The sequence below is a fragment of the Canis lupus genome, chromosome 8 (assembly GCF_011100685.1).
Source record: "Canis lupus familiaris isolate Mischka breed German Shepherd chromosome 8, alternate assembly UU_Cfam_GSD_1.0, whole genome shotgun sequence".
NCBI classification, from domain to species: domain Eukaryota; kingdom Metazoa; phylum Chordata; class Mammalia; order Carnivora; family Canidae; genus Canis; species Canis lupus.
Window position 1 is genome coordinate 46,768,793 of NC_049229.1, and position 17,984 is coordinate 46,786,776.

General features: G+C 36.7%; 1 protein-coding gene across 3 annotated transcripts in view; it reads left to right on the forward strand.

The window, feature by feature from the left end:
* The window catches only part of RBM25 (RNA binding motif protein 25), a 54,409-nt gene extending 37,380 nt beyond the window's left edge, over positions 1 to 17,029 (forward strand). For 2 of the 3 annotated variants that reach the window (XM_038545179.1, XM_038545178.1), the window contains 10 exons: positions 3,108 to 3,394; positions 5,533 to 5,755; positions 6,081 to 6,170; positions 6,789 to 6,862; positions 8,350 to 8,500; positions 9,307 to 9,631; positions 10,009 to 10,283; positions 10,611 to 10,709; positions 11,661 to 11,708; positions 15,355 to 17,029. In XM_038545179.1, the coding sequence (XP_038401107.1) occupies positions 3,108 to 3,394; positions 5,533 to 5,755; positions 6,081 to 6,170; positions 6,789 to 6,862; positions 8,350 to 8,500; positions 9,307 to 9,631; positions 10,009 to 10,283; positions 10,611 to 10,709; positions 11,661 to 11,708; positions 15,355 to 15,447 (1,665 nt within the window). In that variant the 3' untranslated portion in view covers positions 15,448 to 17,029. Of the gene's footprint in view, positions 1 to 3,107; positions 3,395 to 5,532; positions 5,756 to 6,080; positions 6,171 to 6,788; positions 6,863 to 8,349; positions 8,501 to 9,306; positions 9,632 to 9,786; positions 9,861 to 10,008; positions 10,284 to 10,610; positions 10,710 to 11,660; positions 11,709 to 15,354 lie in introns of those variants that run through there. The other variant, XM_038545180.1, reaches the window with a different exon arrangement.
* The last annotated feature ends 955 nt before the right edge of the window (positions 17,030 to 17,984 follow it).

Sequence of the window (17,984 nt, forward strand, 5' to 3'; positions counted from 1 at the left end):
ATTTATATTTGTGTAGATTTAAGTTGAGAGGGGGAGATTTTAAAAAGTAGGTCAGTGGTTACCAGACTTACCAAATTTTAGATGCATGGAAGAACTGTAAATTCCCATAAAGCTAATCTATTCATTGACCCCCACCATTATGATAGAGATCATATGGTGACTAATGCAAGATGAAACTCTCAGCTTGGAAAGTAACAAGGAATAGGATGTAAGTATGAGCTTCTGTTTTTTATTATATTTATGGATGCCCCCTCAGAAAAATATGCAAAGGGGTAACTGGCTTGGAAATGGGTATTTATGCATAGTAAATCCCACTCACGAGTTTTGCCTATTGAAAGCTTCTCTCAATGACAGTGCATCTGTGAATGTTCGCTGGTGTTGAAGGTGATGCTTATGGACGGTAAAATGGAAACACTGCATGAAATGTATTTTGACATTAGAGATAATAAGATGTTAACTGGTTCTTACTCTAAAGACTGAGTGATCTTTAACTCAGTGAAATGTTAAGTGTTCTTTTTTTCTTTTATATAATCTTATTTTTTCTTACTGCTTTCAAAATCCCACGTTGACAATGCCATTGAATCAGTGCTGCTGAACACTTATTATCCAGATGCCCAGCCCTAGCTCACATACACAGTGCTTTTTCAGAAATTAAGTATGTCTAAAAGCACAAATGTAATTTTCCCAAATTAATTGAGTTTAAAAGGTAGTCTGTGGGAAGTCATTTTCGAGGAATATTTTTGGTCAGGTTCTGTACTCAAATTCAGAGTCTGAGTAAGCTTGAAAATGGTATACAGTTGTGTGTGTGGTTTACCCCCTTGTTGTTATTTGTTAAACCCTGTCACGTATTTGGTAAGAAAATTGTGTTTTTAAAAAATTAATTCAAAAGATATATATTTGCTTCAGAGTGTGAGAAGCTGTCAGGCATTTGACTGCCTTAGACTTCACTATGGGGGGGAAATGTTTTGAATTTCCAAAATGTACTTTAAAAAGATGAAAAACAGTTCTTTTTGTTGGGTGGTATGGTAAAGGGAACATTTGAAACTCCAGTAACAAAAAATGAGCTCAGTGAACCTTTGCATGTTTTGGTATGAGTTTATTAAATAACCACGGACTGTCAGGGTATCAGCGTGGCAGGGGGCGTCCATTTACAGCACGGACGAGTCTGAAGAGAGAATAAGGTAAGATTTATGATTTTTTTTTCTGTCCTTTCCTCTTCATTATTTCATTATTTCCATAAATCTTTTTAGACTCACTTCATTTTCTCTTTCTCTAGTCTTTATCTTAAAAAATATATATGTACATATGTGTGCATCTACTTAACGCATACATAGTCTTCTAGAAATGCATTTAGTGGACCAGATTCACTCACTTGTTCATTTACTTAGAACAAAACTTTTGAAATGAGTTCTGAAACAAATTATTATTTACATAAGTGGAAGTATACACTACTAAGAAATAAATAGTACAATGAATAAGCAAAAGTAAAATGTTAAATTCTACAAATTATTGGAACTGCTAAAATAAATCTGTAAGTATCTGTTATCTCAGAAATAAATATTTCTTTATAAGTGTATGACACTGAGGTAAGTTTTATGTAGTCTAGCCTCATTTACAATACAAAATTTTATAGTGCATTAGAACTGTTTCAGAAAGTAGAATTTGCCCCTTTAAAAAGCTTTCACTTTCTGTCCTCTTGCTATCATTTCTTTTCTCTTTTCTTTGTAACCTCAGTGTATTCAGTATTGGCTTTGCCTACATTCTCCTTTGATATAGACTGGCACAGCAGCTGAATATATTGATTTCTCATGCATTAGCTTTTCTTTCATAATCCTCTATCAGTTCTCTGATCCATGAGCAAGAGAAAAAGTATAACAGGTAAGAATGCTTTTTAAAGTTGTTTTAAATGCTTTACATGACTGAGAAAAGACAAAAAAAATGCACATTTTATTGTTGCAGTTTAAATTTCATTTTGGTGACACTAAACATGGAACCAAAGGGATAAATGTATTTTGTTTTTGTTTTGTTTTTCCTGTTTGGGCTTTTTGTTTTGTTTTGTTTTTTTGGTTTTGTTTTTTGTTTTTTGGTTTTTTTTTGGTTTTTTCTTTCTTTTTTTTTTTTTTTTGGTTTTTTTTCCTGAGTTTGTGTAGAAACCGTGTGGTACACTGGTAATCTTGTCAGGGTACAAACTTGGTCTGACTTTGTTATTTGGTTTATTTGTGAACCATGTACTTGCTCTTCCTCCCAGAAACATAGCTTGTAGGCAAGGTTAATCCAGTGTTGGCGATCCATGTCCTAGCACAGCATCTGTAAGTTCATATGCAATCATTCCTTCCAAGGATGAATTTATCACTGTTGATATATTTTTATTGTCTTATAGGTATAATGGGCATAAATATGTTGCTTTTAAAATTAAGTGAAATGAGAATATTACTGTTATGTACATTTTTGCTTGAAGTGAGTGATTTCAAACTTTTTGTATTTGGTTGACTGTCCATCTTGTAATGGTGGGAGTAAATGTTTCCATTTAGATAATAGGGCAAATGTTGGCTGAATTCAGCTTACCTTTTGGAGGGTGGGCAAACCAGAGGGTAGAAGATTTTGTAGTTGTATTGCAGTGACCCGACTCTCCACTCTCACATCCCCTTTAAAATGTTCAAGTAGTAAATAACCAGGAGGTAATGGGAAGTCTGGGGTTACATTTAGTATCAGTAGTAAATCAGTAATCACACTGATTTACAGAAATTCATAATGAGGGGAATTACATTTTAGCCAAGTGATTGTATTTCTAGAAATTATTACTAATCACCACATTGCTCATGTCCTTTAGTTATTGCGTAATCATTGAGTGACCAGCCACACTTGACACAATCTCCCAGCATCCAAGATTGGAGATTCCTGGTCTGTGTAGAGTATATGGGTTTGCACGCAATCTATTTAGTCTTGTGATTGCTTCAGTTTAATTTGTCAAGTAAAACCACAAGTACTTAATATTAAAGTACCAGTGGTTTGGTTGTTTTTGTTCCCCGTATTGGGCATTGCGCCGGGAAATATCTGAATACTGGAGCTACAGAATTAACTCTAAAAGCACTTTTATTGGTTTCTAGAAACTGGAAGAAGAGAAAGGCAAAAAGGAGAAAGAAAGACAGGAAATTGAGAAAGAACGGAGAGAAAGAGAGAGGGAGCGTGAAAGGGAACGAGAAAGGCGAGAACGGGAACGAGAAAGGGAAAGAGAACGTGAACGAGAAAAAGAGAAGGAACGGGAGCGGGAACGAGAACGGGATAGGGATCGTGACCGGACCAAAGAAAGAGACCGTGACCGGGACCGAGAGAGAGACCGGGACCGGGACCGGGAAAGGAGCTCAGATCGGAATAAGGATCGGAGTCGATCAAGGTAAGGCTTGGTGGAAGTTACTGTGTGCTGATCACTTTGGTAGAACTGCAGGTTGGCACTCTACACACCATTTATATTTGTGTGCTAAAAGAACAACTTAAGCCGTAAAGCATGCCTGATTTGCTGTCTCATACATGTAAACATTGGCTCAACTATCAGTTCTCAACTTCAGGGTTAATAGTTTGAAGCTAGTTTATACACAAACCCAGAGCACAACTACTGTCCACCTAGTGTTTGGGAGACATGATTCCCTCTTGTCTTCCTGAGTTGGTGGGCATCTTTACTATTTACCCACCAAGATGGCCTGCATCCTTGGAAATCCTCTCTAGCGCCACTGCGTTTAGCCCATCGTCTTTACTTGGTCTTATAGCCTACTGATTGGCCACAACTCACCTCCTAGCTCTCAATTTAGGACTCCTAGTAATTTTATCTTGTTTTTAAGTTTTTTTCTTAATTATATTGAATGTTTGATGAATCATCTCAAATTCTTTAGGAATAAGTAAAGCAAAAATGAATAAAGGAAGTGGGGAAAGAAGAAAAGCTCACCTTTTTTCCCCAAGCTGGTTTTCAGATAAATACATTTCTGTGTTGCAAATTTTTACCTGATTGTAGCTGAAGGAAGGTCCATTTTTAGTCCACCAGTTGTTGGAACTAGAAATCCATTGTCGTTAATCTTTACTGGATTAATTAATGAATTAACTAATCAATCCTTCCCTTCCTTCTGCTCCTGAAATAATCATTATTCTCTTGAGTAACAATTATTCAGAATTTGCCATATACAATTAATTGAATGTATAAATGTCAAAAGTATGTGTGTATACTTATACTACAGATATTAATCCATAAATAGTATATTTTATATACATACAAATATGTCTGTATTTGATTAGACTCATGGCATGCTACATGTATTCTGCAGTTTGGTTTTAGTAATCTGAATTAAATATTTGAGAACTTTGCTGGTCAGTATAGTTCTAATTTATCCATGCAACATGCTCTTTTCTCCATACTTTTACCAACACCTTTTATTCCTTGATGACTAGTGAAGTAGGCTGTCTTTTAACATGTTTATTAGTCCCTCATATTTCTTCTATCCAGGTTGGTTTGTTTTCCGAGATACCGACAAGCCATTAACATTGAATTTAGAGTGCAGTTCAGAATTTGGGACTAGAATTATATTTGGGTCATCCTGAAAAATATAGTGGAGTTTGCAATTCTGCAGAAATCAAATGGTAAATTCTGGCCTGTGAGTTTGTGTATTATTTTGTAATATATGTTACTCTCCTTTCTCTTCTGTTTTTTTTTTTTTTTTTTTTAATTTTTTGGAAGATTTTATTTATTCATGAGAGATACACAGACATAGAGACATAGGGAGAGGGAGAAGCAGGCTACCTCTGGAGAGCCTGATGCAAGACTTGATTCTAGGACCCTGGGATCATGACTTGAGCCGAAGGCAGATGCTCAATTCCTGAGTCACCCAGGTGACCTCCCCCCCCCCTTTTGTTTTTAAAGATTCCATCTATCTACCCATGAGAGAGACAGAAAGAGAGCGAGGCAGAGACACAGGCAGAGGGAGAAGCAGGCTCCATGCAGGGAGCCCGATGTGGGACCTGATCCCAGGACTCCAGGATTATGCCCTGGGCTGAAGGCAGGTGCCAAACTGCTGAGCCACCCAGGGATCCCCTTCACTCCCCCCCCCTTTAAAGATTCTTTTTATTCATGAGAGACACAGAGAGAGGCAGAGACACAGGCAGAGGGAGAAGCAGGCTCCATGCAGGGAGCCTGACATGGGACTCGATCCCAGGTTTCCAGGGTCACACCCTGGACTGAAGGTGGTGCCAAACCGCTGAGCCACCTGGGCTGTCCTCCCTTGGTTTTTATTTTTATTTTTTATTTTTTTAAAGATGTATTTATTTATTTATGTTAGAGAGAGAGAGAGAGAGGCAGAGACACAGGAGGAGGGAGAAGCAGGCTCTATTCCGGGAGCCCGACGCGTGCGGGACTTGATCCCGGGACTTCAGGATCGTGCCCTGGGCCAAAGGCAGGCGCTAAACCGCTGAGCCACCCAAGATCCCCTCTCCCTTGGTTTTTAAAGGAAAACAGTCTGATGAACTTTTAAAATCTTTTTGTTTATATAGAGAAAAGAGCAGAGATCGTGAAAGGGAACGGGAGAGAGAAAGAGAGAGAGAGAGAGAACGAGAACGAGAAAGAGAACGAGAGCGAGAGAGAGAGCGAGAAAGGGAACGGGAACGAGAGAGAGAGAAAGACAAGAAGCGGGACCGAGAAGAGGATGAAGAAGATGCTTATGAACGAAGAAAACTTGAAAGAAAACTCCGAGAGAAAGAAGCTGCTTACCAAGAGGTAAATTGAGGAAATGATTTTACTCTTTTTTTTTAATTTTTTATCTGAGAGAGAGAGCACGCACCCACTTGTGCAGAGTGGAAAGGAGAGAAAGAGAATCTCCAGCAGACTCCATACTGAACATGGTGCCTGACATTCAGGGCTCAGTCTTACAACCCTGAGATCATAACCCAAGCCAAAACTAACAGTCCAGCATTTAACTGACTGAGCCACCCAGATGCCCCGAGAAGCACTTTTATTCTTAAAGCTTGCTACTCAGTAGGTTAGTCAAAAATTTTAGAGCCCTTTGCATGCATTTGTAAAGCTTTGATAATTACTTTTTTAGCGCCTTAAGAATTGGGAAATTAGAGAACGGAAGAAAACCCGGGAATATGAGAAAGAAGCTGAAAGAGAAGAAGAAAGAAGAAGAGAAATGGTAATATTCTAGGTTACAGACAAGCGATTTTTCAGATAAAAATCTGATCAAATTCTTGTCCATTGACTAGTTAGAAGTAACATTATAATTAAAATGTATGAACTCTTAGTATTATAGACATTTAATTTGAGGGAGAGAGGAGCAAAGGAAGAAAAAGAATGTCAAGCAAGGTCCATGCCCAGTGAGATTTGATCTCATGACTCTGAGATCACCTGAGCCGAAAGTAAGAGTCAGGACACCAGCTAGCTAAGCCACCCAGGCCTCCCTAGATAATTTAATTTTTATATATTTCATGTAATCTTCAGAAAATTCCAGTCTACCAAAATCCTTACTATACTTTGATATATCCAGAGAAGAAATACAATGTGGGTTTTTTTTGTGCGTGTAGAGCAGTCCTAAATCTGACTTGTTTTAAAATTAGAAGATAAAATATATCTAATGCTATTTATTTATTTATTTTATTTTTTAAATATCTAATGCTATTTAAATTTAATATACTCAGTACATGATAATTACAAAGTTCAAGTGGTATGGATAAGAAAACTGTTTCCAAGAAATGAGATAGACTACATGATTTTTATGTTAATTTTGCACACTTTGTCTTTCATTTTCTCAAAGGCAAAAGAAGCTAAAAGACTAAAAGAATTCTTAGAAGATTATGATGATGATAGAGATGATCCCAAATATTACAGGTAAAATAAGCCTTGCTTTATGAGCTCATACTTTTATTAGCTGTATTTTTCCTACCAGAGGGTGTGAGTTCAGTGTAATAAGAAAGAAAATCTTCATATTCTACCTTGTAATCACCTCCATGTTTGTTATGCTATTTTTGGGAGTGTGGGGAAGAATTGTTGGAAAGTGATCAATATTCTATCTTCTGTGCGGTGTTGGTCCATACAATAGTATTAAAACAGATTGATTTTTTTTCATGTGTTTTATATAGGTGTAATTTTTTTTTTTTAAAGATTTTATTTATTTATTCATGACAGAGAGAGAGGGAGAGACACAGGGAGAGGGAGAGAAGCAGGCTCCATGCAGGGAGCCCAATGCAGAACTCGATCCCGGGTCTCCAGGATCACGCCCTGGGCTGAAGGTGGCCTAAACCGCTAAGCCACCTGGGCTGCCCTGAAGTGAGGGTTGTAAAGCCTGCCTTCCCTCATGTCTTTGTTCCCATGGCATTTCTAAACTACTCATTCTAGCACTGTAGGAATACGGTAAAGTTGTTGGCCCTATTCTTTCTGTATTCAAAACTATAATTTCTCTGAGCATATAGACAATATTTTTCTTTTTCTTTTAAAAAAAATTTTTTTTTAATTTTATTTATTCATGAGAGACACAGAGGGAGGGAGAGAGAGAGGCAGAGACAGAGGCAGAGGGAGAAACAGGCTCCATGCAGGTACCCTGACGTGGGACTCGATCCTGGGTCGCCAGGATGACTCCCTAGGCTGAAGGCAGCGCTAAACCGCTGAGCCACCGGGGCTGCCCTGATTTTTCTTTTTAACTTAATGTATCTGACATGATCCAGGGAATGTAGTGAAGGCATTTAATATAATTTTAGTACACTATACCTCACATAATTAAAACATTAGAGTTAGCAACTTCAAAAGCACGCCGAGGATTTGATTTTATAGAAAATTTAAAAAGTCAGCAAAATTATTCAATCATAAAGTCAGTAGCAGTATATAATTTCAGAATTCTGAGATGTGATATACTGCTAGCTAGAGAGAATCTCTGCTTTCTGTTGATTCTGCGCTGCTTTAAGGACTTTGTATAAGGGAAAGAATTGAAGATAGAAAACCGTTCTTCATGGTATTACTACTCCTTGTAATGTTTTACAACTTGGCACCCAAGAAAACACAAATTGTATGTTGGGCTTTCTGTGTGAAATGAGTACAAAATGAGAGCCTTATTTCATCTGAAGATTACTTTTCTCCTTGTTTTAGACACTTATTTGGAATGACTTGAGAATGAAGCATTGTGATAAATGACAAGACAATGCTTCCTTATTAAGCAATATGTAGAGAGCACATGGTCTTGGGTGTTCTGCTAGATACAGAGCAGTGAGGCATTTTTCATTCTCTTAACATGCAGCTTTTAGTATTTAAAGAAGGTACCTTTGGAGACATTAGGCATAATAGTTGATCTTAGTATAAAGGCCTGTTATGATTTGCATTTGCAGAGGAAGCGCTCTTCAGAAAAGGTTGCGTGATAGGGAAAAGGAAATGGAAGCAGATGAACGGGATAGGAAGAGAGAGAAAGAAGAACTAGAGGAAATCCGGCAGCGCCTTCTGGCTGAAGGGCACCCAGATCCAGATGCAGAGCTCCAGAGGGTGAGTTACTGTAATATCCACAACATTTTCTCATAAGGGAAATGCAGTTTATGCTCCATGTATCTTGCTGTTTGGGTGGAGGATATTAGTATTTTATTATGTAAATCATCTGTATTAGTTGATTTGTCCCGCGTCTTATTTATGTCTGTGAAATATTGACCTAAGTTAAATGACTGTCATCTAATAAAAACTTTTCTAGAAACCTGTCCTTCCTATAATGTACTCTGATATTTCATGACTTTTGGAGTTTGAGTTCCTTCTCTTGCTGCCACCCTGAGTCTTTCTGTTACTTAAGAAAATTAAAAAAAAAAAAAAAAAAGATTTTATTTATTCATGAGAGACACATAGAGGCAGAGACATAGAGAAGCAGGCTCCTCGCAGGGAGACCAATGTGGGACTCTCCCCGGACCTGGGATCATGCCCTGAGCGGAACGAAGGCAGACGCCCAACTGCTGAGCTACCCAGGCGGCCCTCAAACAAATCTTTAAAAATAAAATAAAACTTGGTTATAATTTCTTCAATAAAAATATAAAAACATACCTTTCCCTTTTAAATAAGCCACCTGTTATGTATTTGCATTTGTTCTATCTGAAGAGTGTAAATAGTTTTATATGTAAATATTAAGAATACAAGAAAATAGCATTTTCAGTGTACGTAATATATTCTACAGACTTTCCGATTATAGAAGGAGGCAGTGTTTCATTATTCCTAGTGAAAAATACAGATTTTTCTGAAAGATAATGTAAAACAGCTGGTTGAGTTGGATGTTGTTGTGGCCTGTTAGTAACATTAATTTTTTATTTTAGATGGAACAGGAGGCTGAAAGGCGCAGACAACCACAAATAAAGCAAGAACCCGAATCAGAGGAAGAAGAAGAAGAAAAGCAAGAAAAAGAAGAAAAGCGAGAGGAACCCATGGAAGAGGAAGAAGAGCCAGAGCAAAAGCCCTGTCTTAAACCAACTCTGAGGCCCATCAGTTCTGCCCCATCTGTTTCCTCTGCCAGTGGCAATGCAACCCCCAACACTCCTGGGGATGAGTCTCCATGTGGTATTATCATTCCTCATGAAAATTCACCAGATCAACAGCAACCTGAGGAGCATAGGCCAAAAATAGGACTAAGTCTTAAACTGGGTACGCTAGCATTTTCTCCTTCTTTCCTTTATCCTTCCACCCCCACCCAATATATACTTAGTTTTTGCCTTAAGGAAAAATTACTTATGTGCTGCTTGGTAGGTAGGTAGAAAAATACTCAAAAATGCCTTTCTAGCTCACGATTGTTTTCATAGTTCTACTAGTGCTCCTATATCTGCAGCTGCCTCAAGTTCTGAGAAGAAGTGAAAAGTTAAATTTTCTAGCACTTGTGAGTAGTGAGTTATTTTCTACAGTTGGGATCTTTCTCTGAGATTTGTGGAAGTATATTATGCACTGCTCTTGAGGGATGGTGGGTTGTAAAATGTATTAACATTTGAAAATTAAGTCATCATGCTAATACAGTATTTTTACTATAGGTGCTTCCAATAGTCCTGGTCAACCTAATTCTGTGAAGAGAAAGAAACTCCCCGTAGATAGTGTCTTTAACAAATTTGAGGATGAAGACAGTGATGACGTACCCCGAAAAAGGAAACTAGTTCCCTTGGATTATGGTGAAGATGATAAAAATGCTGCCAAAGGCACTGTAAACACTGAAGAAAAGCGAAAACACATTAAGAGTCTCATTGAGAAAATCCCTACGGCCAAACCTGAGCTCTTTGCTTATCCTCTGGATTGGTCTATTGTGGATTCTGTGAGTAGCAAATTATATTTCATCATTTTTTGAAGTGGTTTTTGAATATAGCATACAAACTCAGATGATTGTATTAATAATGACAGGTAGAGATGATAATGTGGCTGGCATCTTGACCTGCTTGGGATTCAGGTAGATGATTGGGGAAATTCTTGGTAGTATTTGAAGTCTTCATCAATTAGAAGCAAGTAATTGTATCTTAATACATACCTGTTTTAGTTATTGTGACTGAGAGCATACTGTATTTTAGTTTTAAAAACCATGAGGCTGTAGACTTTCTAGTAAAAATAATTAAAAGTTCTTTAATAACTGTGCTTTATTTTGCAGATATTGATGGAACGACGGATTAGACCATGGATTAATAAGAAAATTATAGAATACATAGGTGAAGAAGAAGCTACATTAGTTGATTTTGTTTGTTCTAAGGTTAGTCTTTTACTCCATCCCCAACATTTGTATTCTACTTTAAAATATTAGATACTCTAAAATAAAAAATCTTACAAAGCCAATTCTATGGTAGTTTAATTTCAGTTAAGATATTTCATGGCTACTTAAGCCCTCCACTCTATTTCGTACCTCTACATCATATGCTTTCATTTCGGGGGGTCAAGGAGGACAGATTTGCTGAATGCTGCCAGTTTTGCTCTCTCCCTACTCCTGAGAATGCCTTGCCACCTCCTTGTCTTAATGGTTAGAATGCTGCTGAAATCCATTTAAGGGAGTTTTTGTGGAGACAGTTGATAGCTTGTCTTACCAATTTGTCAGTCATCCATCTTGTGGAACAGGAACAAAATAGTTTCCTTCATAGCACAATAATAGTCATTTTTATTGATTGATTTGCTGTGTGCCAGGCTTCGTTCTGGGCAGGTACTGTGATAATATGCATTTTGTAAATTTTATGTTCTTTAAACCTCCCAACAATCTGTGGGAGCCACATCTGTGCTCTTACCCATTAAGGTATACCATATCCATTGTTTCCTGAAGGCAAAGTTTTATCTTTAATGAGATAGTTATTATAGTAGAAACATTGTATGTCTCTAAAAGAGTAACTCATTGCGGTTTAAGAAAATGCTTATTTTTCTACCACTATTTCTTTTAACAGTAAGAATAGTAAATTTAGGCTGCCCTTTCTACTCAAAATTATTTTAGCATTGGAATTTGTAACTCTGGATTTGAGCTAGAACACAGTATAGTGATTAAGATCCCAGGTTGTCATGGTAAACTATTGAGAGTGGGATTCTGGGAATTAAGAAATTTATAGAAAGTTTCTTCAGCCACAAAAAATTCCTCTATTAGTTTGAGGGTACTTTAAAGTTTTTTGACTATATTGCTAATTTTTCATTTATTTTCCAAATGACAAGTATTTGTTTCTTTTAGGTTATGGCTCATAGTTCACCTCAGAGCATTTTAGATGATGTTGCCATGGTAAGTCAGAAATTAACTGTTATTAATATTCTAATTAATATCTGTAAACTAAATTTCTCTATATTTGGTTAATTTTTTACCTCTAGAATCTTGGTTCTAGAATCATTCTTTTTAGAAGCCCTAATTAAAATGTGCCTCGGCATTGAAAGGAGTTAGTATATGTGCTGTGAAGTGAGCGCTGCATTAAAGAGGTTAAAAGCACTCACATCAAGATGTCCTTAGACAACACTAACACTTTCCTCTTCTCCACCTTTGGTGTGTTTATATATATAAATATAAATCCTGAATCTGTCCATACATTGAGAAAATATTAAGTGCGTATTGGGTTGAACAAGCTGCAAAAGCATAAAAAGGTGGAACATCTGCTCTTAAAGAAGTAGCAGAGAGGGAGATCTACTACAATACTATACTATAATAGTATCCAGACTTGCATTCATGGAGATATGTAAAAAAGATGTAGGGGCAGAGATGGAGCATCTGACAGTATAAAGGGCAGTTAGGAAAAGTGTCACACGAATTGCCGTCTAAACTGAGTCTTGATAAGACTTGTATAACTTTGTCACTTGGACAGGTATCCACTGGTCATCAATAAACATCAAATCCCCACTTGCATTTAATTTGTGTATTAGAGTTGAGTCAGTGGTTGCATTTCTCTAATATTGTGATCTTGTGAGGAAAGGAGGAAAAGAATTGACAGTAGAGGTGAGAGTGGTTGAATGGCCTATGAACTCAAAGCTAGGAAGAGAAGGAAGTAACATTGGAATAAGGCTGGCGGGTTATGTGAATCAGGGTGCTGGTTGTTCCGGTAAAGCTGTGGTAGGTGTGTTTTAAAGAGTGGTTACAGTGAGAGAGTAGAATATTTAAGAATACAAATGTTAGTTTGGTCCAGATGATGGTGAGGTACATATATGGCCATGGGAGAAAGTTTCTGGGGTAGAACTGATGTCATTATTTAGATTATAAGTGAACTTTCTACCTGGGTCATAGACAAGAAATTGAAACTTCTGTATGTTGGGACAGGAATTGGAGAGAGAAAGGGAAACAGCCAGCGTGCTTATCTATTGTGGCATAAAGACTACATATTTGTTGGATAGCCTCTGTTTGAGCGGAAGGTAGTATAGTGAGATCTCATGAACCTCAGTGGAGGGTATGTTTATAAAGAGAAACAAGGAGGATTCAGCAGCTCCCCCTCCTGTGAGATTAAGGCTTCGAAAGTAAGGAACTTTCTGAGAAAGCTGAGGAGTGGCTAAGGGGCTTTCAGGGACACAACAAGTTTTTAGTTAAAGTAAATACATGAAAAAACAAAGAAGTTGAGAGTGGTTAGTATAAAGAGTAATGAATCTAAAGGGCAGAGTGGGAAGATCAGTCAGGGAGGAAGAAAACAGCAAGCATGTTAGAAGATGACAAGTGCCTCTGAGAGCTTAAATTTCCATCCTCAGAGTTGTCAAGGAAAGGGGTGTAGTGGAGTCCCCAACCAAAGGAAGCTCTAGGTCCAGATATTTTGTGTCCAGGCACTATATGATGTCTAAAGTAAGGTAACATTAGTTTTCTGCTGCCCAGCCAGCCTGATGCAGATGCTGTTTAGAAATTCTGATAAATAAAAAAATAAAAATAAAAAAATTCTGATAAAGTATTTGTGAAAAAGTTTGTTGACTTCATAATGCTGATCCTCAGATGAAAGATGAAATGTGAATAGATCCCAGATAGAATTTGAACTTCCCTGACCTTCCCAGTCTCTTTAAATTATCCTTGGAGTTGAGAGAGGGTTTTTTATAGTTGGGCTGGAGTTTAGGAATTTTTTTTTAAGCAATGTTCGAATGTTTGGCCTTGGCAGAGTTGCAGTTTCTGTCACTGAAGATGTCGTGTCAGTTAATCCACGTTGATGTGTTGAAATATTGACATTTGGAGTATAGTTAGGCTCTTTGCTGGTTACTGATGTTTTAATTTTCTAGCTCATTGTTCATCAGAGTGGGAGGAAGCCACTCAACTGGCTAGTTTTGTCAATAGCTCACTCTCTAAATATTTCTTGAATAAATGAGATTGAATTTTTAGCTTAAGTAGTATTTTGATCTTGTTAAAAGTCTGACTTTTCTTTAAAAAAAATCTGACTTTTTCAAACTGTACCTTTCCTCATTTTACATTAATTAACTTTGGTTATACTTTATGCCTAGATCTATATTATTTCCAAGGTACAATTTTCACATTGGTGTTGTAGCTCATAGTTCTTTTAAACTCTGGCTCATAAAAGTCTGACTAAAAGTTCTTTAATTATTTGTCATTGTTGAAGAATGTAGGGAAATTTCTCAAAAAAAACCCCCAAAACAACAGATTTTCAGGTTTTGCTTAGGTATTTACTGAACACTTAGGTACCAGACACTCTTCAAAACACTTTGTACCTATTAACTCTTTTATTTCCCGTAATAGAACAGTACCATTTGTTAGTATTTCCTCCATTTTATATATGAGAAAACTGAGGTTCATTGTGGCTAAGTGATTCAGTCAAGAGCACATAACTAATAAGGTGGGAGCAGCGATTTAGTTTAGGAGTTAAGAAAACCTGATCTCTATCCAGACTAGTCTTTAATATTGTGATCCAGACTAGTCTGGATAGAGATCAGGTTTTCTTAACTCCTAAACTAAATTGCTGCTCCAGAGCCCTGGCAACATTAGGCCACATTTCATCATGGCAGTGATATCCTGGAGCTTATCCATAGCTGCCTCCTGTAGAAGGAAGCATGCTGTTTCATTTTACCTCACTGTAACCCTGGTGTAGAGGCCCAAGTCTGCATGTAGGGTGAGGGCAGGAATAGTGGGGGACAATATAATGTACCCAACTCATGGAAGGTGAAGTGGATAGGAAGATAATTTGGTTTATCAATTTGCCAGGGGAAAAGACCGGTAATTTATTTAGTAGTCTTGTGTCCTTTTTGGTGATAAATAGTGTTCACGTACTCTGTTTATTCTATGCCAGATGCCGTATTAAATGCTTTGCATATATTCACATTTAATATTTAATCCAATGTCACATACATAATACTTGGATAAGTATTACAATTTTAAAGCTGTTTTGGGGATAGAAAAGATACTATTAAATTACTGCAGTTGTGTAACTAGTTCTGCTTAAATTACTGTTTTTTATAATAAATATGCTTTCTTTAGGAAATAGTTTCTTGATACATGTATAAATATCTTATTTGTAAAACTAAAAGTAATAAGTAAAAGAATAAAAGTTGGGTTAAAGTATTGTGCCAGTATTTAAGTAAGTCATGGAATTTTGCTGAATGCATCCCCCTCCACTTTTTGGGTAATTTATATATACTAAATACATCACACTAGATTTCTTTCGAGTCATTTTGTTGAAAATAAATGCTTGTCAATGTAAAAAGCCTTTTATAAGGGATGCCTGAGTGGCTCAGTGGTTGAGCTTCTGTTTTCAGCTCAGGGCGTGATCCCGAAATCTCAGGACCCTGGCTTCTGCCTATGTCTCTGCCTCTCTCTGTGTGTGTCACTCATGAATTAATACAATCTTTTAAAAAAATAAAAATAAATAAAAGCCTTTTAAAATACAAGTCACTATTGGGTGATGCTGATGATTGCTTATCTTACATGTGTTACTGTTTTTTGAAATTTTCTTTTTCTTTTCTAGGTACTTGATGAAGAAGCAGAAGTTTTTATAGTCAAAATGTGGAGATTATTAATATATGAAACAGAAGCCAAGAAAATTGGTCTTGTGAAGTAAAACTCTTTTTACATTTAGAGTTCTGTTTGAGATTCCTTCTTCTTTCCCACCCTTCAGAGGACTTTGGCTTTTTCTTTGTCTTCAAAGACATTTGTGAGATCTGTAATTTTTTTTTAAATGTAGAAAATGTGAATTTTTTTTGTCCTCTAATTTGTTGATGCCCTGTGTACTTCCTTGGTTGTAAAGACATCTGAATCCTACCTTGGTTCTCTTTATACTCACCAGGTACAAATTACTGGTATGTTTTATAAGCCGCAGCTACTGTACACAGCCTATCTGATATAATCTTGTTCTGCTGATTTATTTCTTGTAAATATTAAAATGACTCCCCAATTCTTTTGCAGAATTGCACTTAATGTTGAACTGTACTGTATAGGAACCTACATGAATGATTTTAATTGAAAGAATTCCCATCATACCTATTAACCCTTTCTACCCCTTGATCAAAAATGGGAAGCCCTCCTGAAGGCATGGAATTTAAAATTAGAGTGCTAGGATTAGCAGACAATCCATTCCTACTATTTCTCTGTATGAATGTGTTTGTGCGAATGTATGTATAATTGTCTTTTCCCTAATTTTCTTTGGAGAGTTCCCTTAAACATTTCCTTATTGAAGAGTAGAATCGTAAAGGAAACATGGTGTTGTGCCAATCCAAATGTCTGGGATAATTAGGTTATTAGTCTCCCAGAGCATGGTATTCTCTTGTGACAAGCAACAGACTGGTGAATGGAATGGGGCTTTCCTGTTGATCGCTGACCGCTACAGCCTCTTTTTTTTAAGGGAGTGTGAATCATAATGGTTTTCCCCTTAATTTCATTGTGTAGAACTAAGACAGATCCTTAGATTCCAGGGAACTTTATATGATGCATTTTTGCACTACTTGGTTCCTAGCTTTATTTTGGTGTACTCCTTTGTTTTTAAAAAAACCTTAATCTGAGAAGCATAAATGAAAAAAAAAATCGTTTTTAAAAACAAAAGGTAAACTTAGGCAATACAGACTAGGAAAGTTGAAAAAATAGAATAGGAATTTAGAATGGCAATTTGCGAATTTTACATCTTATTTTTAAGGATATAGTAAATCATTTAAGGCAGTTACCACTAATTTTTTGTTTGCACTTTTGTTTTTAAAGGGATTATATCTCCTGCGTGTATATGCACGCACAAACCTTTTTTACCTCTGCTCATCAATGTTTAAAAATATACTGATGTCTTCTTAGAGACATATATAGGGCTTTCTTTAGTGTAGAACAGAAAGAACTTCACCAGGGAGCAAAATTATCTGAAAATGTAACAGGGTTTAAACAGTTCTTAACACAAATTAGGTGCAGTTATTCCCATGTCTGAGTATTTACAAGAAAGATTATTAAGTTTGGGGGGGAAGGGCAGATTGTTAAAAAGCATAACTGAGCTTGAGTTACGAGATTTTTTTTTACATCTTAAAAGGAATTTGAAACACTGTTCTTAACACTGGACCATGAGGTGGTTCCATTATGTAAATATTTCCAATATTAAAACTGTATATATTTGATCTTGGGGACCCATTCTTTCAGAATCTTGTTAAATAAATGGCATCATGTTGTAATTTTGCAGTGCATACTAGAAACATAACTTGAAAATATGGGCTGAATTTTTGATGGACTTGATTTTTATATCATTTTTAAGTTCTGGTCTCTGAAAGGAGAATTTCAGAACGTTCATGCTCCTTGCCATCTATAAATTCCTTAACTAGCCTTTTCTCAGATTGACAACCCCCTCCCCCACCCTGCCGAGCTTCACACATTTTTCAGTTTATTATTTCTATCTTATTGTATTGCTGCTTCTAAGGCATCATATTATGTTTTTACTTAGCATTAGCATGAAGGTTTATTCAGGTTGATTTAATTACCCTTGCTTTCGTCTTAGCTCTTTCACTGTATTTATCTTAAAAGGCCCTTATCTGAAAGTCTTGAGGGCACATACCATTTATTGTATCACACTTCCAGTGAGATATGTGTCCAGATCCTAATAAATTCATACATTAACATTTCTGCAGCAGAATAGGAATGATAATCCCTGAGTTAAAGACCATTTATAATAGTTTCATATCAGCTTGAGACTGGTTTTGCTACCAAGCTTATTAAACTTTTAAGGTTTTCAGTTTCTAGTTTTTCAGATTTGCATATAAAGAACTGGACATGTATAAACTGGTGTATTCTAATGTCTGGGAGAATACACATAAGAATATTACCAATAAATTGCTTGTGCTTTCTGGGTTGTCTTTACCGTTTGCCCGTAGATTAATTTCAGTTTGGAAATCTTAATCTATATTGCCCCTTCAGATTGTTAAAAAATTATATGAAATTCTTGATAATCATTCCTTTTTAAAAAAAAAATTTGAGAGCGAGAATGAGCTGAGGGAGGGGCAGAGTGAGAGGGTGGAGCAGACTCTGCTGAGCTTGTGTCTTGATCCCAGCACCCTGAGATCAGGACCTGAGCCGAAATCAGAAGTCAGATATTGGGATCCCTGGGTGGCGCAGCGGTTTGGCGCCTGCCTTTGG